We start from the raw sequence: 26,532 nt of genomic DNA, 5'->3' as shown, positions 1-26,532 counted from the left end.
ATGGTTTGTACCTTTCATGTCAAGCATTGGCACAATGCATTCCTGTATGGATATATAGAATTGTAAATGGCTTTGTTGGAAATGAAGGAGCTGATTTTTCTTCGCTGAGAAGTTTCATAACGAATGATGTGCCACATGGCATGGCAGGGCACCCTGGGCTCTGTCTCCAGCACTTTAGAGACAATGTTCTTCAGCTTCTTGGCTTGCTGTAGTGTCTTGGTGCATTGGCACTGCCTCCTGGGTGGCTGTGATGCTGAGGTTATCTGGGGCTTCCATCTGTCTCTGTGGCAGTTCGTACCAGTAGTGTGACTGTAGCATGGTTTGGGTTGGAAGAAACCTTAACCTGCTTCTGCTCTGCCCCTGGCAGGGACGCCTTCCACTCGATCAGGCTGCCCACGACCCCATCCAACCTGGTTTTACTCTTAATTCATTATCTTCTGTTCCATCCTTACGTTCCCTGAAAAAGAAGCCCCTATTCAGCTTTCCTGTATGCCCCATTGGAGCACACCACCACTTGGTTGGGCTAGTGGCTGCTGTCTGACCCCCTGAATGTGCAACTGCAAAGCGGTGTCCATTAGCTAGGAGAGCTCTTTGGAGCTGGGAATCCCCTGGGGAGGAGAGCATGCAGGAATGTTTTGTGCAATTCTGGAGAGAGATCCTGAAATGTTAGCTGCTGCACCAACTGTCCCCTCTCCTTGGGCCTGCTGTTGTCCATTCTGCTTAACACAGAGTCTATGAGGAAGGATGGAGGTGAATGAATCATGCTTTGTTGCTGGTGAGTCACTCTGTTGCCTCAGGATCCTCTTTTCCCTTGTCAGTGAGTCACTGACACCTTGTTAGAGCAGCCATAGGCCGCAGGCCCTGCTCCCACTTACAGGTGTGCAGGGGGGCTTTTTTGGGATGGCAGCTGACAAGATGGTGTGAGGCTCAGGGTCCAACACCTGCAAGCTGAGAGGTTGCCTCACTTACAGGCAGCGCTTTGGTGGGTGGAACTGATGGAGCAGCAGCACAGCCAGGGAAGGTGAACCACTTTCTGAACTCAGTCAGAACTGTTGTTTGTTTCCTGGTGCTCAGGGAACGCATTGAAAATATCCTGGATGCTTTTGCAAGTGCTCTGCAGTCTGTTTGTCATTTTTCTTTCTCCGGAATCCACTTCTGACCCTCTTCCCTGGCTTTTGTCCTTTGCTCTCTGCTCCTTGGTCACAAAGTTGCTGTTAAATCTGTGCAGTGCTGTGTGCTTCACCTTGCACTGTAGGCTGCAGAAGTGGAGACTGAGGTTGTTTTGAGCTGAAGGTTTTCACCTTGGCTGCAAGAAGCTGTATAAAAACTTGTGGCTGTCTCTGATGTGACTGTGTTCTGTTCTGCATAGCTTGCAGTGAGGCCAAAGGAGAGGAAAACCAAGGGTATGGTTTGCTGACAGGAGGTGATTCTTTGCCTTCTGTACAGCAGGTTTTCTTGCCTCTTAAAAACTTTCATCCTGCCCTCTTTGTAATGGAGCAGCTCTCCTGTGGTGTGAGAGCAGCGCTTGGACCTATCCCAGCACAACCAGCAGCAGTCCCATGGTTGGTAAGCACAGACAGGTGGGATGTGGTCGCTTCCATTGGATTACACATGTGGAACTGGTGGTTTTTGAAAGCTTCACCAAGTCGGATGTAAACCCTCATTAATCTGCTAATGATCAAATGTGAAGTTTCTGTTGTGGGTGTGTTTCACTGGTCTGTTTGTGCCTGAGTTGGTGGGTTTGATTTGCTGATGATGGGTAGCTGTAAGGAGGTTCACAGATGCAACAGCAGTTGAGTTCCCACCATTGGTGTAAGTCCCAGCTTGGTGCTTTGCAGTGCTTTTCAGGTTGTAATTGGTCTTTGCATGCTTGGCAGGTGGTGGGCTGGTGTTCTCCACCTCTGACTGCCTTTTATGGCCTTCCTTTAAACCACACATAGAGAAGGGTGTTGTTTCCTTTTCTCCTCCCCACAGGGGCTTGCTGGGAGCCTGAAAAAGGAGCAGGGCTGTGAGATGTGCAAGTGGGTGAAACCTGTGCATGTGCCAGGGGACCGTGTTTATTGAGATTTGATGTGTGTCTTCCAAAGCATCGCCCTTCTGGTCTGCTGAGTGTGTGTTGAACCTCACAGTGAACCTTTGGGAGCGTGCTTTGTCCTGCAGACTCCTGCTGCTGGTGGCTTTAATGGGTACCTGAGCTAGCAGACACCAGAAAGGAGTCAGGGATAGAGTGGGAGCAGGGGATCCTGAGGCCTTCTATTCAGCTGATGGACCTCAAACTGGGAGGAGCTGCTGTGGGCTTTATGGGTGGTTTCAAAGGCCCCTCTCAGATAGTGTCAGTTGAACAGTCTGGCTTCTTTGGCTGACATCACAGTGTGTTCCCACAGAGGCTCCAGGGGGGACATACAATGCCTCCTTCTCTCTGCAGCACGCTCCATTCTGCACCTTTCACAGGCGTTGTGTTAATTAATGTAACGTTTGTTCGTGATTGCTGTGGCAGTGCTCACAAGTGAGGGGATGGATGGTGATCGCCCTGGGTGGGTGGGAGTGGGAACAGAGCAGCCTTGTTGCACACATGGCTGTCTCCTTTCTTCTCGTGCATAAAAGAGCGAATGCTCGCAGCTTGGGACGCGGTGGTACGGGACCTCCTTCAGTCTGAGGGGCCATAGAGATGAATGTCTGTGTTGCTTCCGTGAGCTGCTGCATTCTCCCACAGATGGAGCTTCAGGCAGAGCCCCTGGTGCTTGCTGCCATACTGCAAAGTCCTTCACTTAAAAATACCGTGATCTCCATGCAAGCCTCACCTTGTTCTGCCTGAGCTCCCAGTTTTCCCTTGGTCCCCACCAAAAGCTTCCTCCTCCCCATTCACGATGGCCATGCACTCTCATGGGGCAATGTAGGAGCTCATGAGGATCCCAGAGCTTTGTCTACTGGGCACATGCTGTCCTGCTGGCCACCAGCTGTGCTGTGACCTGCCTCTTCCAAGCAAGGTGTAGCTCTGCTCTGAGCCAGCTGTGCAGCAGGATCAGCAGGGTGGGAGGATTTTATTGGCACACAGGACCTGAGATTCATAGAGGCAGACAGAAACTCAGACACAGAGTCTTGTTAAATGTCACTGCTACCTTTTCTGGGCACCTTTGCGAGGTTTGCATGTGAGGGTTTGTGCTTCAGAACCCTCTCAGCCGGAGTGCAATGAGGGTGGAAGCAGCTGCTGGGCAGGGAAGTGTCAGCAAAAGTCAGAAGTGATGCTGGGTTTTGATTCCTCCTCCTTCCAAACCCGCTTCCCCTTTGGTTATATCCATTGCATTGCATTGTATAGATCGTGAAAGGGGATTCTTTTTTAACATCTCTCAAAGCAATCAGCACAGCAAGCAAATATCCCTGCCGTTATCAATGGCTGTGTGTGTGATCTAACAACCGTGCCAGGATGTGTGCAGCACTGCCCTTGGACAGCTGAGTGCAGCCCCAGCCATTGGACACTGTGCCATGAGCTCTGTCGTGATCTGATGAAACAAAGTCCAAGCAGAGACCTGGAAGGAATATCATCAAATTAAACAGACCCAATTAGTGTTATTGGAATGGTCGCAGTAACAGGCTGTGCCTCTGGCACTATTGCCCTTCCTTCTCTTTGTGAAACATTTTGCTTGTGTCCATGCTGTTTCTCTCCTTGATATATAAATATATATATATATATGAAGACATAATCATTAATACTGAAGAAGCATTACAGTTGATAAAGAGAGCTCTGACTGCAGCATTGCTCTCATTGCTGCTTTTGGAAAACACACCACACAAACCTCAGCTCAGTTGACTTTTTTCGTAACCATCAGTTGATGTAGTGGCTATTTGATTCCATCTATTGCATGCTGGAAGATAGCTCCAGTGAGATGAACATTTTGCAAGCCTGGTAGGAATAAATGGATTTCTAGAGACTGCCTTCATCTCTTCTCCACAGTCCCTGTTTTTTCATGCAGACAGCGTCCGAAATCCAGCAATCGGTAGCTGAGCAGTGAAGTCTTGGTTGGGTTTTTATTAAAGCAATGATGTGCTGACTGGCTGAAAAGTGTCAAAACTGCAGGCTTGTAACATCAACAAAATAAGGCAAGGATGCCTTTTGCACAGGATACGAGAGCTGAAAGCATAAACGAACCCTGCAAGAGATGGGAGGGTCTGAGCCCTTCTTTGGGTGAGGGTGTGATGTGTATCAGACACTGTTACTTTTTAGTGAGAAAAGCCAAATACTTAAGATTTATGACATGCCTTTGCCTTCCTCTCTTCTCTGCAGCCGTTCCTTAGTTGGGTTTCTTTCTCAAACAAAACTACAGCTGAAGTAGAACTGAAGGTGTTGCAGAAGTGCCAGCCTGGTGTGGGCAGGTTGGGATTGCTGGCAGAATGCGGGGTGGTGTTTTAAAGTCAGGTAGGCAGACAAAGGAGCTGATGGGAGCCAAATCAAAACATCACCATGCTATGGCCCTGCTGCACTGCGGGATGACAGCAAAGCTTCAAAGACAGCAAACTGCTGTCTTCCATGTCCTCTGTCATCCCCAGAGGCACCCACAGCTCAGGCTGTGGTTCGCGTGTTGTGCTAATGGGAAACCCTGGGTTGTGATGTGGTGGAAAAGTACTTTGTGCCCTGGATAATGAACACTGCATCAGGATACAATGATCAGAGTCCCGTCCTGGTGCTCCTGCACAGTGCAAACGTGGTTCTTTTTCCTCAGAAGAGGGCTGTGCTTAGGACTGAATTAGGAAGAGGCTGTACTGGGGTTTGCAGCTGAGCAAAGGTTAGAATTGGAATTGCCTGAACGTTTTGTCTGAGACGAGCTGAGAAACAAGTCCAAGGGTTGCAGCCATGACTGATGTTCAGAGTATGGATCTTGAGCTGTTCTTTGGAGGTTATTTCTGAACAGGATCGGGCCTTTGAAAGTTGACTTCTCAGAGCAATATCTTTTGGGTGGCAGAGCTCACAGGTCCTCCCAGAAGATCTCAGCCGAGGCTGTGGTCACTCTGGGTCCCATCCAGAGATCCCCATTGCTGGGACTAGGAGGGCCTGCTTGTCTCAGCTCCTGCAGAATCATGTAGAGACAAAAAAAAGAGTGCTTTCATCACACTGTTCTGCTTGCACTGCAGGAGGTCTTCGAGGAGCTACGGTGGTAGATGCCTTAGATACTCTGTACATCATGGAACTGGAGGAGGAATTCCAAGAAGCAAAAACATGGGTGGAGAAGAGTTTTGACTTGAATGTGGTGAGTCAATTACTGGGAGCGCCCGTCTGCATCACAGAAGCCTCGCTGCGTGTTTGGCCAGTTCTAATTGCAGAGCCTTTTTAAGAGTCATTTCACAGAATCACAGAATTGTAGGGGTTGGAAGGGACCTCCAGAGATCATTGTGTCCAACCCCAGTTTGAGGAGGGGAGGTTTGAAGGAAAGAGCTACACAGATGATCACTGCTGTCGATTCCAACCCAAACCATTCTGTGATTCCCGGGAGAGCTGATGGAATCTCATCAGTGGAATACAGAGAGTGTTCAAATCAAACCACAGCTCCAGCTTTTCTGTTTGAATGCCAGCTTCGTTGTCTGCCACGGAGAAAAATGCATGCAGCTGCCTCATCGTGTGGGTGGGCACGACTGGCATTCTCACATGTTCATAAAAGGAAGACTGCATTTGATAAATTGGGTGGATGCTCTCAGCGTTACTAAATCGATAAACAAGGGACAAAATCAACTGGGAAATAATTCATCTGGATCTCATAAAAGCTTTTAATCTTAGTCTGTGGAATAGGCTGATCTGCAGAGACAAGGATGAATGCTGAGGGTTGATTGGTGGTGTCAGAAAGCCCAGCAGAGAGGAGCAGAGAGGTTAATTCAAAATTGTTCTGTGCAAGTGGCTCTGACAGTCCCAAAGAGTGAGGCAGGGACTCCCAAGGCCCAGTTTGAGACTGGGTGCCCTGCACTGCCTCCTGCCATTTCAGGTGTCATCTCAAGGGAGCGTTTGCTCTGGTTTGTAGCCTGCAGAGGGAACAGCCTGGTGCACAGGGCTGGGTGTCCCTTCACTTTGCCCTGCTCACTGAAAGTGCTGTGTTGGCAAAACATCTTTCCGTTTTGCGGCTTTACGCATTTGCATGTGGGTAGGAATCATTTATCACGCAGACCGACCAGCTGGGAGCCCGTGTTCTGTTTTGAATGCAGTCCTTCTGACATTTGCTGATGGTCGGTTGGGTGGGTAGAGCAACACTTGTTCCAGGTGAGTGGCTCTTGAGTGATTGATTCAGTGAACCGTATCCATCTCTGTCTGCTGTTTCTGGTGCAGATGGCTGTGATGCAGTTTGTCTCTCCCTAAGCATGCCCAGGACTGCATGCACACTGTGGGCCTTTCTGATCCTGCAAACTGGGCTGAGTCCTTGAATGACAGAACCTTCCTTGTGCAGGAAGTGCTTCGGTCTATTGAATGCGATGCAGTCTTCACCAAAAAGTAGAGAGCGTTCTTCCACGTGGCTGTGCAGTTTGTTCTTTAAAACACACCTCTGGTAGAGTTTTGCAAAGTGTAATCCAAGACAGAGTTGAATGGCTGGGCAATAAATCCTCCTTAACTGGTTTAGATATTGTTAGCAGGAGATGAATGGGCAGTTTGGGTGCTTCTCTTCCCCTTGGGCTCCTGCTATCGCTGTAGAGCGAACAAAGTGCATTGAGATGGGAAGGTGTGCTGCAGTAGCACTGGGGGACTTGAGGATCTGCCTGCAGTCTGCTCACCTCAGCTGCTATTTCTGTGTGTGGCCTTGGCAGTCAGGTGTATCGTTTTGTGTTTTCAGAATGGAGAAGCATCCTTGTTCGAGGTGAACATCCGCTACATCGGAGGACTGCTGGCTGCGTACTACTTAACTGGAGAAGAGGTTTGTGCCAGCAGCTCTGTGTATCACACTGTTAGCAAGACTGAACTGAAAGGTTTCTCCAGCAGCTTTTCTCTGAGCACCAGATGATCTCACCATAACAGCAGGCTAAACCTGTTGATTTTGTGTATATTGAAACGCCACTCATATTTAATTCTCGTGTAATTGCTTTGAATGGCTCATTTGCACAGGCTTTTCCTGTTGGTGAGCAGTTTGGATACGTTGCTCCCCACTGAAATGCCACTTGCAGTGATGTTGTGTTTATTGCTGTTCCTCTGTATTCTAAAGTGGGCAGTATTACATCAAACATCACTCCGAGTCCTGCTCCAACCAAAGGAAGGCAACTGGTCAGTGGCAATTGCTCCAAACTTTGTCTGAACAGTCTGCAGCATTTATTTGTCAGATAAAGTGCCTTGGGACACAGGGAAGGAGGGCCTGTCAAGCTGCCAGGCAGGGTTCCTATGTTCTGCCAGCTCTTGTGACAGTGGTGCAGCTCCATGCAGTGTGCTGGTGCTGGGGCTGAGCCCACACTGTGCTGTGATGGAGCGGCCATTCGTGGGTGCTGCCTTCCTCCTGCAGTGCTGGTTAAAGCAGGAGGCTCTCACTTCCACTTCCCTTCTTTCTCTCAATCCTGACAGAGGCGAGGACTTAGTGCTGTAATCTGTTCTGTAATGCAACCAGACTGGAATTTTACATCTGGCTGTAGGGAGATTAAGAGGTCATTGCTTTGCTGCAGAAGTCTTAAGGAAGCAACAATTCTGCTCCATGGGGGGAGTTTTGTGAGTGAAAGAGCTGTAAGACTGGCTATTAAATGAGAGTTTAGCTCTTGTGCCATATGCTGACTGTGTTTTAGTAGGATGGGACGGTTCATCGCTGCAAAGTGGCACCATTGATCCTTTCAGCCACACTGTTAATTGGGTTGCATTTAAATGACTTCCAGGAATGAATTCTGTCTGTAATTCCTGTCTGGGCAAACTCTCAAAGTGCCCAGACTCTCTCGTGCCCTCACTCAAGGCCATGCCCAGTCACAGCTTCAGCAGGCTTCAGGTCAACAGCAAAAAAACCACGTTAAACCGTAGAACTCCAGCAGTGACCTCTGGAAATGCAGCCAGGGCAGCACCTGCCATACACTCACCAGGTTCATCCTGGCAAAATGCAAGTCCCTGTCTTCTGGTTTTGACTTCTGAATCAAATCCCTACTTCCTTGTAAGCATATCAGTAGGCTGATAGCCCCCAGGAGAGCTCAGGTTTCCTCAGTGCTGTAATTTTGGAGCAGTAAATTCCTTCTTTCTTGGAATTACTGTGACAGCTTGGGCTGATACAGGAGGGGGGTAGAGGTAAAAGGCTTCTGTTTTATCTCTTAAGTCACCTACAAGCTTCTCTTGATCTGGACTAAGCTCTGGAGCAAAGATTAGTGCTTACAGCAGTTTGTTCCAAAATAATTATGTATGATGATTTCGTGCTGCAAGGCACCATAAGCTGTAATTTGATTTGAAAGCTCAAAAACTCAGGCATTATGAATGGGAAGGGAACAGCTTAGCCATAGAACTATGAATCCCTCATGGAACTGAGTTGCAAGCTAAAGATTGATCCTTGGAAATTGTGTTTTTTGTGTCCAGAGTTAACAGCAGGTAGACAAACATGTTGTAAATCTGACAGGGCTTCGCCCTAGAAAGATGTATTTTGATTTTAATTCAGCATGCACTTCCACACTGGGAAAATCATGGGATTTGTCCCAAAAGAACAGCCTTCGGGTCAGTTCAGATCACTGAAATTTGTTGCTGGGGTATTTGGGGCATTCTGTGTGCTCTCATACAGCTTGAGGGTTTGGCAGGTGACTTGAGAACGGAGTTTTTGGAGGATATTTCAGTAGACAGCTGAGTCCATCCACTTTTGGTTCACATCCATCACGCAGTGGATCTGTGAGTGAAGTGGTAGAGCTGTATGGTGTACAGTGCTGTTAGTTTATTATAATGGTTAGTTTGAACAGGTGGGCTTGAAAGAATCCGAGGTGACTGGTGTTGGTGAGCAGTCCATCAGACACTGATCCTCTCTTTTTCCCTTAACAGGTGTTCAAGAGTAAAGCTCTGCAACTCGGAGAGAAACTTCTGCCAGCTTTTAACACTCCCACTGGTATCCCACGTGGCGTCATAAATCTGGGCAGGCAAGACACGTGTCCTTACAAGCATGTCATTTTATTATTGAATGTAAAAGACCAGCACCCAAGCAGGAGCAGCAGCACCTTCTCAGAGCTGCCCCCCCTCTAGTGCAGATTCTTCGAGGTCATTTGTTTTGCCAGCTCAGAACCAAGAAGTGCCTTGGCAGAGACTGCAGGTGACTCAAAGCCAGCTGTGTTTTATTAATGTTGGACTATCCACAGTTTCTTCCTCTAATTCTTGGCAGGCCTCCCTGCTGCAGTAGCATTTTCTTCATTCTCATTTTCTTTGAAAGGTTATTTGTAGTCTGTTTTGCAGTGTACCCAATCAGATGCATATGAATTTATCCAGGTTCAGTTTTTGTAGAGATTTGGAAAGAAACAGGATGGGACTGACTGACTTTTTTGCTGCTGGAAAGGGCAGAGATACTGATCCTCTGCTTCTCTCCCTGCTGGCAGCACTCAGCCAGGTGTGTAGCCTTCAACAGCATTTGATTTGCCACAGCATTTGATTTCAGGTAGGTGGTGGCCTCCTGCTGGAGGGGAGCTTTAGGAGAACTGGGTTAAATGGCTTGTCGAAGGACGCTTGGAAAAGAGAGGCAAACTTGCAGGCTAGACTTCCAGTCTCTGATTCCCACCAGCAGACATTGTTCCCTGCCAATAAGGGCTCACTGGTTCTTGATGCCTACTGACAAATTCCCCTGGCTAAAAGCTGCATGCCAGCTGAGGCACAGACAGCAGGAAATGTGGGTTAACAAAACCTTTCATCCTCCCCTCTTGCAAAACTCAGAACAGCAGCCATGAAAATCGTTACTCATCTCTCAGCCCAGATCTCCTGTTTGGCTCCCATCTGTGAAGTGCAAGACTGTCAGATGTTTGGCTCGTGGTGATCCATTGCTTAAATCCCACTGTCACCCTTTGGTTGTTCCATCTGCATGTCGTTCTACTGAAAATTCAATCCACTGCCACCAGGACTTGGTCTCTTTTTACAGAGGAGACATTTTGCTTCTTCTGTAACTGATAAGGACTCGACATAGACTAACCTTTCACAGAAATGCCAAATCCTCCCGTGCCCTTTGTGAAGACAATTGAAACCATCTGTATCTGGCTAGACATTCCCCAAATGTTTTGCTGATGACCTTTTCTAAGTGCAAAGAAAATAAGAATGAAACCGAGCCTGCAATCCGCCATGTTACTGGCATGAGCTCTGGCATCAGGGCTACGAACCTGCTGTGAGGGCTTGGAGTGACAAGTGATTTAGCAGTAAGGATGACGTGAGCTAAATCTGTTGTCTTACTAGTGCTGGAACGTGATGAACAGCCAGAGGCCATGAGGGAGTTATTCAGGTTGAGATAGCGTGGGGAAATGGAAACTGAGCAAAGAAGTGATGCTGTGAGAACCCAAATGTCAGGGCCAAGCCAGAGCCCAGAAGAGTTTGGCAAGAAGGGATTGCCTCACCAGTTTGACATCTCCAAGCAGATCCTAATTGCAGAGATCTCATCAGCTCGAAAGCACAGGTCTTGTGGCATGTGTAGGCTTTTGTTGGTGGTAGCTTTCATAGGTGGGTAGGAACGGTGTTCAGAAATGTGAAACAAACAAAAGTTGGCTTTAAGTCAATTCTTGAGGACCCAAATAGAGAGATATCTCCATCCCCTCTTCCTATAGCGAGCTGCCTTTCTCTGTTCCTACACCTCACAGGGCATTTTCCTCTTGTCCCCTCCCCAGTGCTGGGTTTCCCTATGGCCATGTGTTTTCACACAGGCTTCAGTATCGTATCCCATAGAGGATATTGGTTTCCATCCTGGCAGTCTGATTGCCACGTTGTCTGCCAGCTCCTGGAGTACATCATCTTCTAAAAGCTGCTGTTCTGCACTGTGTGTTAGCTTTGATTTCTCTCCTGTTCCAGCTCCCTGGCTCCTCTTCTTCACAGCTTCCCTAAGCTCTCTGCGTTCCCAAATCCTTCCTCATCTCCCTCCTCTCCTGGTCTCTCTTTTGGCTTGGCACCGTTTTGCTGCTTTGAATTGAGGGAAGATGGTACAGTCGCCTTTGGTGTTGCTGCACTGGGCAGTGTTTAAGGAAAAGGGGCTGAAGAAGCACCTTCCTTTGTCTTGCAGATGAGGATCCTTGAAAAGGTGGTTTCTTCTGAGATGCTGTAAAACAGGGCACGTATGAAGATCCAGTTTGTCTAGTCTAATGCTGAAAAAATGTTTTCCTGCACGGGGTCATTTTTAGGCTGTTCTTTAACCCCAGGGCAAATAGCAGACATGCTCTGCTTCCTCCAGACCACTTCTCCCTGAGTTTTACTGTGATTTGTCACCCAGAGCTTGGATTCTTGGCAGCAGGGTCCCTGCAGGCAGTGGCTTGCTGCATTTTTTGGGGTGGAAGTTCCCAGGGGAGGGTTGTCAGCCACTGTGATCCCAGAGAGCTGCTGTTGCAATTAACACAGCCTCATTCAGCTGCTTCTGAACTCTCATCTAAACTAGCTCAGGAAGCAGTTTGCTCGTGAGGTCATACTTGTTACAGTCTGCCTTCAGTGCAGAAATTGGTGATACGTAAGAGAGCACTGAGCAATTAGGGATCAATTAGTACACTCATTAGTACACTCATCCTAGGGACAGCGCTGCCAGGTCCAGCAGATGTTTCCAACATGTCCCTCACACCAATGTTACTCTGGGCAGAACTCTGAGCCTTTCAGCCCATCCACAACGCTTTCATCCATTAATACCTGATGTTATTGGGGTACCCAATATGCTGTGATGTCTTCAAAGCAAAAATTGGTCATAGAGCATCCTGACCCTCTGGAGGGAAGCCTGGTGGGTGGCAGTGAGTGACTGAGCTGCCTGAGGCTGGGAGCATATTGCTTATCTAATAGCTTTTTTTGCCTGGAGGTGAAACAAACTGCTCTGGACCTGGAATGGTTTTCTTTACATGACATGGAGGAGAAACCTTTTTTGCCTCAGAAAGATCGTTGGTTTTAGCCTCTCGTGAACAACATAAGCACTTCTGTTTTCATAGCCTGGCTTTTAGATGCTATCTGCTGCTCTCCCCCAGAAACACTGGAAATGTGCTGCCTCATCTGTACCAACCACAAGCAGTTCTTGCAGAGAGCAGTGAAAATAAAAGCCATGCTGCTTCTGAGGTAGCTCAGCCACACTTCCCTCAGCAAGAACCTGCAGAGGCTATTTTGACCCATGGGCCGTGAGGTCACCTTCAGGGTCTGTGCAGCTTTCAGAGAGCTGCAGAGCTGCAGTCTGGGGCAGTGGAGTACAAGAAGGAAAGGTGTGGTTTGCACTGGGGCAGCGGGGTGACCTCAGGCTTTGACTGTGTTTTCCTGGCACTGAAGGCTTCCTTTTCTCTCCTTGCAGCGGCATGAGTTGGAGTTGGGGTTGGGCATCTGCCGGAAGCAGCATCTTAGCAGAATTTGGTACCTTGCACTTAGAATTCCTGCACCTCACCGAGCTCTCTGGCAACCCAGTGTTTGCAGAAAAGGCAAGTACTCCCAACCCCATCGTTGGAAACTTCATCCTTGTGGGGCAGGGTTGGAGTAGAGCAGCACTTTGGTTTGCCTGCAGCAGGGAGCATGGCAGCTCTCCCCTCTTCCCAGCACCAATACAGCTTGCAGAGCAGAAACCTTCCAGAGTGGGACGTGAGTTTGGAAACTTCTATCCTGCAGGGTGCAAAGGTCACAAGACTCAGAGCATCCTATGCACCAGCTCCCTAAAAGGGTCACTAAGAGCTCTTCTCGTGGGTCCATTGCACCCATTGGCTCTGTAAGGCATTAACCCCAATGTTTCCTCTGAGCATTTACATTTGCTGCTGGCCCCTTCAGCTGCCTCTTTCCATTACCTGTAAGGAAGGAAGGGAGAAGTGAGCACTGAAAACACGAGTGCAAGAAGATGTGACGCTGACAGCCAGAATTGCATCTGTATTCCAGGTTCAAACTGTGGTATTTTGAGCCAAACCAAGCCACTGTCCCCAGTGTAACATGTTTTCCTCTTTGTCTCTTACACCCGTGGAGTTGTAAGGACAGAACTTTTCTATTGGACTCCCCTGAGCTGCCCATGTCTGCTGTGTGCTGCAGAGCTTGTGAGCCATTCATCTTTATACCCTCTGAGAGAGAAAACGTAGGATGATAGGGGCTCAAACAGCTCATCCTGTGGGAAATGACTTCAGAGAAACAGATCAACTCATTAATTTGCAGCTTGAGACTTGTGTGATTTTAGCAGGAATGAAATCCATCTGTGTCTTTATTCAAACACCGTGCTACAAAAATTCAGTAAATATTATGCAGCCTGACGACTTGGTTGGAAGCATCAACTGCAGTCTGTAGCCAGCTTTTACGCACAGATTGTCTGATTTTATAAAAGGTTTATAGAGCATATTAGCTGCTCTGTGGGCTTTAGTAGAATATTTATGCTGCTTCTCATTTAATGATGTCCCTTATGGGAAAGGCTTGTTGGATTTAATTGGGGTGAAGCCAAGAGAGGCTTTGGAGTGTAAAACTTCTCGAGCATATAAAAGGGGCTGTTGGTTGTTGAAACTGAAGGCACCAGCTCATCTCATGGAGTGACCACATGGTGAATGTAAGTATGTGTGAGTCACTCATCCCTGCTGCTCCTGTCCATTTCTGTCTTGAAAAATGAAATCACCTTCCACCTCCCATCCATTTCCTTTGGGATTCTTTCTGACCCAGTGCTGGGAAACTGCTTCTGATGGTTGCAGAACTGGGGCCTTGCAGGGTTTGTAGGACCACTGTTAGAATCCCACAGAACTGGACAGCACTGAGGAGTGCAGCAGGAAGGTCTCTCACTGCAGAACCACATCATGAGGTTCTGCTTGCATGGTTTGCAGTGCTGTGGGCTGTGCTCAGCCAAGGGTGACACTGGTGAGTGGCAGAACTCTCAGCGATGGTGAGCACTACTGACATTGTTTCTTTCCAGCAGAGAAGTAACACGGTTCCTGCCTCTGATCTCTCCTAGGTGCTCAACATCCGTAAAGTCCTGAAAAGGGTGGAGAAACCACAGGGCCTTTATCCCAACTTTCTCAGCCCGGTGACGGGGAACTGGGTGCAGCGTAGGTATCAGTTTGTGCTCATGGTGCATTTTGGTCTGTGCTTCTGTTTTAGGAAGCGATGGTCAGGGTCAGAGATTGGCTGAGCAGTGTCCCAGCAAAGTATCTTGAGTGGGTGCAGCCGTCTGTTAAACCAGCTCTGTCTGTGAAGAAAGAAAATAGGCTTCTGTGTTTGTCCCAAGGATTGATCTTCCCACTCATTCCAAAGCAGTTCAGCTTTCCCTCCACATTCGTCTCTGCAGAGCTGCTGTGAGATGTTGCACCTGAAAAACCAATTTCCAGTCTTCTACTTCACCCCTGCAGTGCTGCTTCCTTTGTGCTATTCCCAACAGCTGATGTGACACCTCCCCAGAAGCAGCCCTAATGCCTGCTATTCGTTGGTGCTGAGAGGAGGAGTGCCTGCCTCTTCGATCTGCTGTTGCCATAACTCATCGTGATTGAATCCTTGGGAAACTGAAGAGCTGTGCTTTTAATTCAGATGTCTAAAATACTCAGCTTGATACTCAGGATTCATCTTTTCTACCATTAACTCTATTTCTGTCTGCGAATTTGGCTGAACTCTGAACTCCTGTTCCTTACTGTCATACAGATGGGCCCATTGCCTGCTGGTGCTCAGAGCTTATTAGAAGTAGCCTCTGATTATTTCTTTCTGGGGATGGAAACTTGCACAAAATGAGCATGGGTGTTCATTCTCTTAGGCTTTCACGTCATGGGGGCAACTTACAGCACAGACTGCTGTGGCTGTTGCTCATAATGTGACATTTGTGGTCTGAATTCATATTCCAGTGAGAGAAAAGGCTAATCAGCCTCTTCTGCATCTACAACGTTGCTGATGCAAGATAGATTAGGGCCAAAGTGGGGAGGCAGCTGCTGTCTGCCACAGAGATGTTCCCTGTAGGTGCCAGACTCTCATTTTCTCTCATCATTAAAGCTCTTTGCAGGAAGATGTTTTTCTTGGAATTGCAGTGATTTTCTTAAGAGGCGAATCTTTGACCTGGCTGAGCAGCAATCCTACATGAAGAGGCAGTGCTGTACCTGCAGTTGTTCCCTTCAGGATATCAGGGCGCAGTCCCCTGCTGAAAGGAAGGATTTGTTTGTGCACGGCGCCTCGGAGGGAAATGCTGGCAGAGCTGCTGCCATATGGAAAGTAATTATGTACCAGAGCTCCTGCTTTGGTGGTTTTATAGCGACACACTTAAGATCACAGAGATCTCTTTGGAGACGCACCGTGCAGCCGTTGTTTGTAAATACTCTGTCCTCTTTTGTTTCTTTTTTTTCCTCCTGGATCCATGTGCCTGATCTCACTGTTGTGCTATGGATTATTCCATGGATCGTTGGACATACTGGTGTTTGCTTTTAAGGTCAGGAAAACGCGTGGCTGTTGATCTCTCCTAGTGGCAGGACAGCAGTTAGAACAAGCCTGGGGGCATCAGATATGTACAATAAAAGGAGAAATCAAAATCTGAGCAGCTAATTCCAAAACTCTGCTGCACCTGCTTACATTTAAAATGAGGAAGCGTGCAGGCACAGAGGTAGACACAGTTAATTAACAGGGACTGTTCAGTCCATGGGGGGCAATTTCTCTTGTTCTTCTAAGAAGGGGAGTTCTTGGCTGCTTCAGAGAATTGCTGTTGCTTTTTCCTCTGTGGTGTGGTTTAAAGATATAAATCCAGCAGTTCCCTGCCAGGCAGAAACCTGCAGCTGTCCTTCCTGTGTCAGTGTGCAGTTTGTTAGCGTCCTCTCGGCTGAGGTCAAAGCATCTAACAAGGTAGCCTTGAAAATTGGAGTTTTCCAGAAGAAAAATACCCTGTGCACATCCTTACACCTGACACTATCGTTTTAATGCTCCAGCAGCCTTTCCCATCCAGCTATGAGACAGGAATACCAATGGCAGAACCTGGAGGTCCCTGCAGCAGCCCGTTTCTGGCATCTATAGCTCATCTAACATGTGCTCTCCTTTTCCTGAGGCAGGCAGTCAGCACCTGGCAGCTTTGTGTAGGCAGAGGTCTGTCAGTACCTGCCACTGCACTTTGTTTATGGGACGGGGATTTATGATGATTGCTTCATAAACGAGAAGCATCTCCAAGTTGTAGTACCAATAACTTGGAAAATATGGCATCCGAATGGCTTCGGTGAACTGGTAAAATGTTTTATAAAGGCAAGGAATGGTTTTCTTTGGATTGCACTTCCCACCTTTCTTCCTTTCTTAAGAAGTGATGTCCAAACTCTTCTGAGAAAACTGGAAAGGAGGAAAGGAAAAGACAGCAACTAGGATGTGGTTATTTGCTCTTGTTAGCACAGCTACACACTGCATGTCCTGAACCCGAGCTCTTTCTTGGCTTTCCCACCGCAGACCATGTCTCTATTGGAGGGCTTGGAGACAGCTTTTATGAGTATCTCATCAAATCGTGGCTGATGTCAGACAAGAAGGACTCTGAAGCAAAAAAGATGTATGATGATGCACTGGAGGTAAGGAGCAGGTTGGAGCGCTGGGTCTTTGGTGGGGGACGTCGTCCATCAGATTGTTTCTGCTGAGTGTTGTGTGTCTTTGGGTTCATCTGATATTCACTCCTCACCTGATCCACTGAGTCTTCTACAGTCTTGCTTTTCATCTCCTTAGGCAATAGAAAAGCATTTGGTCAAAAAATCTGCGGGAGGATTGACCTACATCGCTGAATGGAGGGGCGGCATCTTGGACCACAAAATGGGCCACCTGGCTTGCTTCTCTGGGGGCATGATAGCACTGGGAGCTGAGCATGGTGGAGAAGAGAGGAAGCAACACTACATGGATCTCGCTGCAGAAATTACAAACACATGTCATGAGTCTTACGCACGCTCAGGTAAACCTGTGGGCTGCCTGAAAACCATTAGCAAGGAAGAGTCTGCAGCTTGAGAGACCCCGTTTTCATGTGGCAGAGGGTTGCAACAGAGTTTGGTGCATCAGCAACATCTTCCTCCCTCCTTCTTATTTTCACTTTTTTTTTATCTAGAAGAGAAAACTGTATGTTGCATAGCAGAAGGCTGGAACAGAGGGAGAGACAGATGTGTGCCCTTGTGGCAGAGCTGGGAGATGAAGCCAGAGTTGAATTGTAGGCCTGCCTCCCAGAACAGTCCCAGAACTAACCTTCTCCCAGCAAGACTACAGTTCAAGTCTATCCTTTCACATCTCTGTGCAAACAGAAATAGGAGATTAACAGTGATTAACTGCAAGGTGTCCCAGTATATGGAGCAGAGCAGCTGAGAAGACCAGCAGGAGACCTGCAGCTGCTGATAGGAACTGGAAAAATGAAATGACTTATCCCTTCCCTGCTGTTTAAGGAGAGACTGGTTAAGTCTTTCATTTTCACAAGTCCAGTACAATGTATTTCACCTACACAGTGTGCTTATCAGTCAGTGCTTTGGGAGAGCAGTGACTGGCAATGAATGAGAGACTGGGTAAATTTTCTGCCCACAGGGCTTTCAGCAAGATAAGCTTGCTTTGGACTCTGCTCCTTTCTTTGAAAGCATCTCTGTAGCTCTTCTGAGCCTGCAGGCAGAAAAGCAGCAGTCACCTTTCCAAGACCTTGTCAAACACATCCTGTCTGCACTGTTTGCAAAGATTGTTTCACCAAATCAGCACGACTGTATTGGCAGTTGTGGTCTGGCACGCTTACCTAACAAGCTTTAGGTTAACCTGAAATTATATTTGCAAATAAAGCAGGTGGTTTTTTTTTTTAGTGGTCTTTTTTTTTTCCCCCCAGCACTTAGAGAAATAAAGCAAATCACCCGAACTAAAAATCCTCTGGCTGTGAGTGCCTGGAGCCAGTTTTCACCTTTTAACAGTATCCATCAGCATAAAAAGGACAATGGCAGGCCTGCCCACACTGATTACAGTGCTGTCATCTCTGCAGGCTCATTGTGTGCAGTGTCTGTGCTCTCAGCAAATAGCACAACTAGCAGACACCATTAGATCCCTGTGTAGATAGGAGGGCCCAGAGAAAGTGTGCAAAGTGTGTATAAAAATGAAATGACTGCCTGAAACACAGCCATGTGGTAAGTGTATAGGTGCAGCAAGAGAAGCCTGATGTGGCATGATGATATAAGTAGGTCTTGAAGGCATGATTTGAATAGTAGATGATGTTTGTGAGAGATTGAGAGCTTTGCATAAGGGGCACTCGAAAAAAATCAAGGTGCTTGCAATGTTTTATTCATGAAATATCGGTGAAATGGATTAAGCTTTTCCTATCCACATGATGTCCTTTTTCTAAGGCTGTCAGTAGACAAGAAAGAAAGGTAGAGGAAGTGGTTGCAGGTCCCAGGTGCTTCCCCTTATAGCTTCCATGCACCAGTGCAGTTGCAGTGTCTCAATCTGCTCTACTGGTGACTGTGAAACAACAGCTCTCCAGTCTGGGAGCAGTGCATCAGTGTCTCAGTGGTGGCAGGTCCAGTCACAGGGTTTGACTTTTCTCTTTGAAATGCTCAGCCTCTCTGTGTGCTCTCACCTGGATCCTGCCTTGTTGGCAGTGATGAACTCTGCTCTCTCCCCTCAAATCTGGTCCAGGTCTTTGCTTTTTCAGTTGTATTCACCCTCAGAAACACTTCATCCTCAGCTTAAATGGTAGCCAGACTGTGAGCAGTAACTCTGACGCATGTACACAGGCATGATTGATCTCCTCTACTGACCTCATGCAAGCCTGAGTCAAATGTCTGCCTCCTGAACAGCATAAAAGCACCTGAAGTCTGTTTACTTGCTTGCTCAAACTGATTATTACTGTGTGTGATTTTGTTTAGATACCAAACTTGGCCCTGAAGCCTTTCGTTTTGATGCTGGGACCGAAGCCATGGCAACCAGACTCAGCGAGCGCTACTACATCCTGCGCCCAGAAGTGGTGGAAAGCTACGTGTACATGTGGAGGCTGACACATGATGTCAAGTACAGGCAGTGGGGCTGGGAGGTCGTGAAGGTATGGCTGGAAAACTCCCTTTAGGTGCTGGATTCTGACAGGAATCTCTCCTTCAAGTCAGGAAAAAGAGTAGAAGTTACTTAAAACGTGAGGGACTGAGAAACATTTGCAGTGGGGCAGAAGTAAGCAAAATAGCTCAATTCAGTGCAGCTTCTTTGCTGGTTGTAGCAAATGTAATCAGTCAAAGCAGCAGAAGTTCATGGAGAAGAGTGCTGCAGCCAGCAAAACCTGATGTTGATGTGACAGCTTTCTGCAAAAAGGAGTCAGCCTTGTACCTGGAGTGCTCTGAACCATTGGTTTCGAGTTCACCAGGGAAAATCAGCAAACCTGGCTTTGCCCTTTGTCTTATTGTCTTCTTCCCTCTACAACTTCCCAACCAGAAAGTCCTTCACCTCCTCCTAGCTCGTGCCCTGCGTTGTAGCAGGGACTGCATTTCAGTGGCAGAACCATCATTCATCTGGTGCCCTGGAAAAGAGACTCTGCAGGCAGCTGGAGTTGCTACTTGAGATCTGTTTTTGTTGTGTGTAATGTCAAGGTCAATCAGTCACCCAGCTGAGGCAGTTTATGTTTCTCTTGCTATTGCATTAGAGCTAGCTTTATTCCTGCAGGCTGGAGTAACCACCAGTTAACTTCAGTGACAGGCAGAAGCTGCTACAAACTCTGAATTTGATTTGTAAAGTGGACTTTCAATGCAGCCCATGATTAACGTGCTGGTCCATGCTGTCACGTGTTACTGAGATTTCTTTTCCTTTCTCAGGCTCTGGAAAAACACTGCAGAGTAGAGGCTGGTTTTTCTGGCATCCGAGATGTTTACACCACGGTCCCAACCCATGACAACATGCAACAGAGTTTTTTCCTTGCAGAGACTCTGAAGTAAGTCTGGTATCACAAAGGTCATGTCACAATACCACAGTTCTTGCAAGATCGACAACTTTGCCAGCATAAATCTCTATTCAGAAAAGTTTTTAACTTTCTGTGGGGAAATTTGAGCCAAGGATACGGGTGTGGAAGAGCTTTAGTAGCTTCCTCATGACCAGCTATTGCTTTAGAGGCAGTCTGCAGGACTCTCATGTGCTAGGTTTACAGAACTCTTCCTGCCATTCGAGCTATTCTAAAAGGAGTGGGAAGCTGTGATGGTTTAAGTGGCAGCTGTCCCCTCAGTCAGGTTGGTGCCCTGCACAAAGGGGAGCTTTGACTGGGCCGTGGGTTTGCTGTTCCTTTGCTGCACATCTGCCTCTGGTGGTGGCTTGAGGTAGCGTTTGTGGGGTGGCTGAGCACAGGTGCTCGCACCATTGTGCTGTGCTTCCTCCGGGGATGGCAGCTTTCAGCAAGGGAATGAAGTGGGCTGTCAGGAAAGCTGTCACCACACTCTGGGAGCAGCAGCCCCATCGCATTCTGGCTCTCTTGCGCATGCTTAGCGTCCCACCTGAGCTCCTTTTAATCTGCCTTTGTGTCCATCTTCTTCCCCTTGCCCTGATGGCTGCAGGTACCTCTATCTTCTGTTCTGTGAAGATGACGTGCTGTCTCTGGATGACTGGGTGTTCAACACAGAGGCTCATCCCCTGCCAGTCAACCACTCAAACTTTAAAGCTAAAGCAAGCGTGCAATAGTGAGGCCATTGCCCAGCACCCTGCTCCCACAGCATCAGCAGGTTACTGCATTTCCTTTCCATTAAAGGAATTTGTGTTGTTCCTGAAATGGTATTTTGGGGCACTAGTCCAATTCCGGACAGTATTCTATTGGGAAGATGAAACCATGAAGTAAGCACCTTATTTTCCTCTGTGAGGAGCTCTAATAGCCTGATAATGAGATGTTTATTCTGGGCCATACTGAACACAGTTCATAGACATTCCTTTCTACAGAGAATTTATATGAAATCCACTGACTTTGCTTTATAGTGGCCAAAGGACTGGAAGTTTTCCATAGAACAGACTTCCCCACAACACACACACGCTCCTCCTCTCATTTTTTGTTTCATTTTTGCCTTTTATACACCGTTGGAATTATCACCTTTCTAATTAACAGTTTTCAATAGACTGTGCTTTCTAAGTGGTGTCAAAACTGTAACTGAAGCAAAACCTGTCAGCAAAATTCTTTATCCTGATGTATTTTTATACTTTTTTTTTTCCCTGTGTTCTTAAAACACATTTACCACCCATCATATCTCATTTAACTCTCCATTATCATTTTTGTGCTTTTCTACTTTTATTTAGAACTAAGTGTTACGAATCACTTGTAATAATTCCACTGCTGTAATAGTCAAATCTGTGAAATGGAATATAAGTCTTGTAAAATAAAAAGCATTTCTGGGTTGATCCTACTTTAAAGCCATATGCCAAAGACTTGTTACATTGCTTGTTGAGATGGCTGACAATGCTGGTTGGTTTCAGGAATGTTTCTCCAGATCTGTTGATTTCCAGTGTTATCTAGCCAGAATATGGACAGCAGTTCCCATCTGCACCGCTCTTCAATTGCTTGTATGCAGTCTGCTATCAGTTAGCAGGAGTTCTACTTGATACCTTATTTTCTAGCAAAAAAATAAATAACCCCCAGGTAAGTTGGCTTCTGGAATGAAGTAATAGGAGAAAAAGTGAGTAAAAAATTGAAGCTGGATTGTTCAGCATGTCCCTGCTGTTCACCACATGTGTCTTCAGTGTGAGGCTGAGCAGAAGATGGCTGTGCAGAGTCCCTGCGAGCCCTTGCTTAGCAGTTTGGGGCTGGATGTGGGATGCTTGCTCCTGCCTGTCTTTCTTCTGGCCCCTGCAAAGCTGCACAGCTCCAAGTTGGAGCATTTTCCCCCATTTGAAGTTGCTTGGAGCAAGTTGTGGGAACAAAAGACGTGTTTTGAAATCCATGGTTGTGAATTGCCCAGGAGAAATAAGGCTATCAGATATTATCTCTGCTCCTTGGGTAACACTGTGGACTGGCAAGCTTGGCCTAGAGGAATGGTTATTGGTAAATAAACGTATTGGGAATTAATTGTCTTATCTGTGGGATTTGATTTTTGGGAAGTCAGCTGAGCCCAGATAATATTGATAATGGATCGAGGGAATTCCATACATTGAAACATGTGCTCTTGGAGCCTCTCACAACAGTGTTAGGTAAAACACAACTCCCCATAGGGTATTTCTGGCTTCCTTTAGGAACAGATCCTTGGTGCAGGGTTAAAACTGCTCTTCTCTTCCACATAAGTGAGCAGGGTTGGTATGAGTAAAGTCGCACACACTTAGGGAGGAAAGCTGCTGCTTTGTTGCAGTTCAGTGGCTGTATTGGCAATGAGAGTTTCCTCAGCTCAGGCCTGTTGATGTAAAGCTTACTGATGGCTAAGTTTGCTTACCATGACACTCGTGTGGAGGTTGGCACCAGTCACAAAAAAAGAGGTTCTGCAGGCACCTCTGGCCGTGCTTACAGTCAGTCACTCAAGTCAGTGGATTAATCACAGGCATTGCATTAAGCGTGCCTGCCTTTAGCAGGAATAAAGATTGGTTCCAAGGATCAGCTCTGTTCTAAGGCACGGCCCTGAGCCACAACTGGGATTCTTCTGCCCTACAGCGATGCAGGTAATGGAAATGTTTGCCTCGGTGCTGTTCTGAAATGCTTCTGCTCTCTGCTCACTCCTTGGAGCGCCCTGAGCCTTGGATGCTTGCAGGACCCTCAGTTCTGGGCTTTCAGCTCTTATCCTGCACCCACTCCGTGTGCTTCCCTCTAGGTAGGAGTGGGAGGATTTTTGGTGTTTGTCCACATGGGAAACCCCTCGATATTCATACTTCAAGCAGATTAATAGGGTGTTATGCACGAACCAGAGATCTCACTGTAAATGTCTAACAGAGATGATATGGGAAGATAGGTGTCTTTGGGCTGCTTTCCTGCCTTCTGCTTTCATGCCCCACGTTGGGTGCATGATTTGGCTGTGCTTTAATGAGTGTGGTGGGGATTGGTTAATGGTCAGACTGCATGATCCTAAGGGTGTTTTCCAACCATTGTGATTCTGTGATTCAGTTATGCTGTTGATGCATGGTGTTTTGTACTTTAGAGTCACCTTAGCAGGAAATGTATCAGCCCAGGTTCTTTCCTATTTCCTCTCTTGCATTCAGATTCAGGAACTGAGATGATTGTGTTGACTTTCAGCATCAGAACGTGATCCTGGTTTATGTCTGTAGGGAATGTCCTTTAAATGGAGTTCTGATAAAAGCTCCATCACGTGCTGGAGATGAAAACTAGTAACTGGTAGAATAGCTGGCTGTTGCCAATTGACTGTACAGAGGAATAAGACAAAGCAAACCAGAAAATAAATGCATATCTGATTGTTTCATGTGTGATGCATTGAGCTCCAGCTACCAGAGCTGGCAGTTACAAAGTTCCAGCTGTTACTTCTCACTGCATTGGGTCTGTGGCTTCATTCTGTATGGAGACAGGTGATTAGAATGGAATCAGGAATGCTTTCAATAAGGATTGTCAATGCATTTTGCTGTTGTCAATGCTGTTGACTAGAGAGCCCATGTGAGTGACTTGCTGGAATGGATTGAAAATGCAAGCGAGGAATGCAAGCACATGGGAATTCGGGAGGTGTTGGCTCATACTCTTCTACTTGTGAAATGTCTGAACCAAACTTCACACTGCAGCTTCACTGCCCATTCCTTTTCTAGGTTGAAATGTGTTTCCCACATCTGCCTGTGTAGTTCTGTGTCACACTGCATCTACCGTGAGACGCAAGCTGCAATAAACGCATCTCAGTAATTCTTATTCCCTTTGAGAGGCCCCATGTGAAGCCAGACTTCAATGCTCCCCGTTCCTTCCTGCTTTCCAAAGGGTTTTTTGGGCTGCAGGCTGACCAGCACTCACTGCCTCAGGGGCTGTTCTGTGTCCAGGTACTTTGTGCATTTGTGGGCACAGCTCCGACTTCAGTGCTGCTTTCCATTAGGTAAGGATCGCTTTGACTTTAGAACAGGCCAAGTTTCAGGCTATGGGAATGAGGCCATAAATTTAAACGAGGACAGGGTTTCTCTCAGATCATGCCACTCTGGAACATGGAGGTGCTCTGTGTGTTCTGAGTACAGAAAACCTGTTCTACTCCAAACAAGCTCAATACAAGCTTGCCATTTCTGCTACCAAGCTCTTTTTTCTTACTTTTGTCTGGACTCTCCCTGCTGGGAGCAGAGGAATGCAGGACAGTATTTCCCTGCTGGGTGAATTTTCATGATGCAAATCTTCCTCATTATTTCTCTATCAGGAGGATTTCCTTTGAAACAAGGGTGTCTGGGTGGGCCGCAGATGTCTGAATACTTGAAATTCCTCCTCAGCACTGTAATGTGTGATCTCAAGAACCAGCAGCACACAGCCAGAAGTTGGTTTTGTTCTCCTTTGAGGAGAATTGGTTCCCAGCAGATGCCCTGAATTACTTCACCTTTTGTCTTTCATTCTTCTTCCTACCAAATAATTCAACTCTGTCATTTTTTATATGCTTGCTGATGATGCTGGAAATGGTTCAGCTATAAAATGAGCCTCTCTGCTTCTTATCTACACGATACCATTTTGGCTCTGCCAGCCACTCCATCAGGTCTCCTTTTCCATCTGCAGGGTCTGTCATTTCATGTCACCTCTTGCTCATTTCCCAGACACTCAGGTATATTTATCCTGTTTCAGAGCTGTCTCATCCTGTTATAGTTTATGCTCTAAAAGCACTTGCTAGGTTATTTGAGGTAAACTAAAGCTCTCTACGCCTCTCTGTCCAACCTGGTGAGTCAAGGAAAGTTTAAAGCACAGCTTCTTAACTGGAGACCAACTCAATCAGCATCGTCTCTATTCCAATCCATTATTCAGTGCTTTGTTAATTCCATTCTTCCCATTTCTTCCCCATGGCCCCCAAGCTGTGCTCTTAGACTGATGGGGCAAAAAACAGTGATAGAGTTTTGTGAACACTTTTTTTCTATAGGGAACCCTCTGCTCCCTCCCTCTGCCATGCAGATGTAACAGCACTGATTGGAGTGGTAGATAATCTCTGTTTATGTGTTACTGGGTGCCCCATTCTACTGGGTGCATTCTAGTGCATAGTGTTTAGAATAGAATAGTTTCAGTTGGACTCAATAATCTTTGTTGGTAGGTCCCTTCCAGCTGGCAGGCTACCCTGGAACTGAACCAAAGTTAAATTACGTTGAAGAGCGTTCTCCAAATGCCTCTTAATCGTGGACAGCCATCTCTCTATGAAGTCAGTTCTGGTATCTAAGTACCCTCATAGTAAATAAGTTATTCCTGATGTCCAATCTGAACCTCTCCTAACACAGCTTTGTGCCATGCTGTGCATCCTGCTGCTGATAACAGGGAGGAAAGATGAATGCTTCCCTTCCTCACAAAGTTGTGGAGAGCAGTGAGGTGATTCCTCAACCTCTCCTGCAAGCTTCACACACATTGTCCTCAGATGCTTCTCATAGGACATTCATTCCTACCCTTTTACCAGCTTTGCTGTGTTCCTCTGGACACATGCAAGCATCTTAAAACCCTCTTTAAATTGAGAACAGCACACAGTATTCTAAGTGAGGCCAGACCAATGGTAAATGTGTGAGAATCTCCTCTTGAGTGGCTGGTTGTGCTGTGTTTAATGCACCCCAGAATAGATTCAGACTGAGACTGCTGTCAACCAGCACTGCTGTCACCCCAGCCACTTATCTCCCAGTCCAAACCTGTGTGCAGCACTACTCTGTTCCTATGAAAACGCACTGCTTTTTTTGCTGGTCCTGGGGATTTCTCACAACTCCACGCTCATGGCTTTTGTTCAGGGTTACCGGCCTCTTCCTTGAGCAGCTCACACTGCCTTCTTCATGGCTTTCAGTCTCGCTCTCTAACCAAAACACTCCTTAGACAGAAATGATTAGGAAGGCTTACAAAACAGCAAAAGCTTCTCAAGATTAAATGCTATTGCTTCCTGCTGCCCTTAGGGAGCTCAACCAACCTGCAGTGCTAACCCTGCAGCACCAAAACACAGCACTAAATCTTCCTGAGCAATGAAGATTTCAGTGCAGTGCAGGACTGCATGTAGGGAAGAGCAGATGACTGATAGGGAAAAGATTAAAATGACTAAATATATAAATATACACCTCTTGGCCAATCGAGTGCTAAGGAGCAATGTGACAACCACCCAGAGGAGCACAAAGAACTCAGTGTGTCAAAGTTTGTGGTGTCACTGATGTCCATAACAAGGGTGAGGGTGGTGGGAAGGACCCAAAGACGACCGAGGTGCAAGGAGCAGGGATGGCAGCAGCTCCATTCAGACTGCAGGTGAGAATTGTCCTGTGGCTGCAAAGTGACCGAGCCATTATGGCCATGGGCCTTCAATCCCTGTGAAAGCAACACAAGTGAAACTTGTACTGACTGTTCAAAGGGAAAGGAGCACAGGTTTTATGATGAGCAGCTGTGGAAATTGGGATGGGTTAGGTTGGAAAAGAGGAGGCTGAGGGCAGAGCTTGTATCCTCAGCTATCTGTAAG

The 26,532-nt window shown here is 47.0% G+C and overlaps 1 protein-coding gene across 1 annotated transcript in view; it reads left to right on the top strand.

The window, feature by feature from the left end:
• MAN1C1 (mannosidase alpha class 1C member 1) overlaps positions 1–25,009 on the top strand; it is a 46,477-nt gene extending 21,468 nt beyond the window's left edge. Inside the window, exons 4-13 of the mRNA XM_048925544.1 lie at positions 5,128–5,243; positions 6,807–6,887; positions 8,954–9,048; positions 12,405–12,528; positions 14,019–14,112; positions 16,463–16,578; positions 16,730–16,949; positions 18,880–19,052; positions 19,810–19,925; positions 20,539–25,009. Coding sequence (XP_048781501.1) covers positions 5,128–5,243; positions 6,807–6,887; positions 8,954–9,048; positions 12,405–12,528; positions 14,019–14,112; positions 16,463–16,578; positions 16,730–16,949; positions 18,880–19,052; positions 19,810–19,925; positions 20,539–20,662 — 1,259 coding nt within the window. The 3' untranslated portion in view covers positions 20,663–25,009. The remainder of the gene's footprint in view (positions 1–5,127; positions 5,244–6,806; positions 6,888–8,953; positions 9,049–12,404; positions 12,529–14,018; positions 14,113–16,462; positions 16,579–16,729; positions 16,950–18,879; positions 19,053–19,809; positions 19,926–20,538) is intronic.
• Positions 25,010–26,532: the final 1,523 nt, after the last annotated feature.

Source organism: Lagopus muta, chromosome 23 (genome assembly GCF_023343835.1).
Source record: "Lagopus muta isolate bLagMut1 chromosome 23, bLagMut1 primary, whole genome shotgun sequence".
NCBI classification, from domain to species: Eukaryota; Metazoa; Chordata; class Aves; order Galliformes; family Phasianidae; genus Lagopus; species Lagopus muta.
The sequence above is the reverse complement of the archived record's forward strand: the minus strand, read 5'-3'. Positions and strand labels throughout refer to the sequence as shown.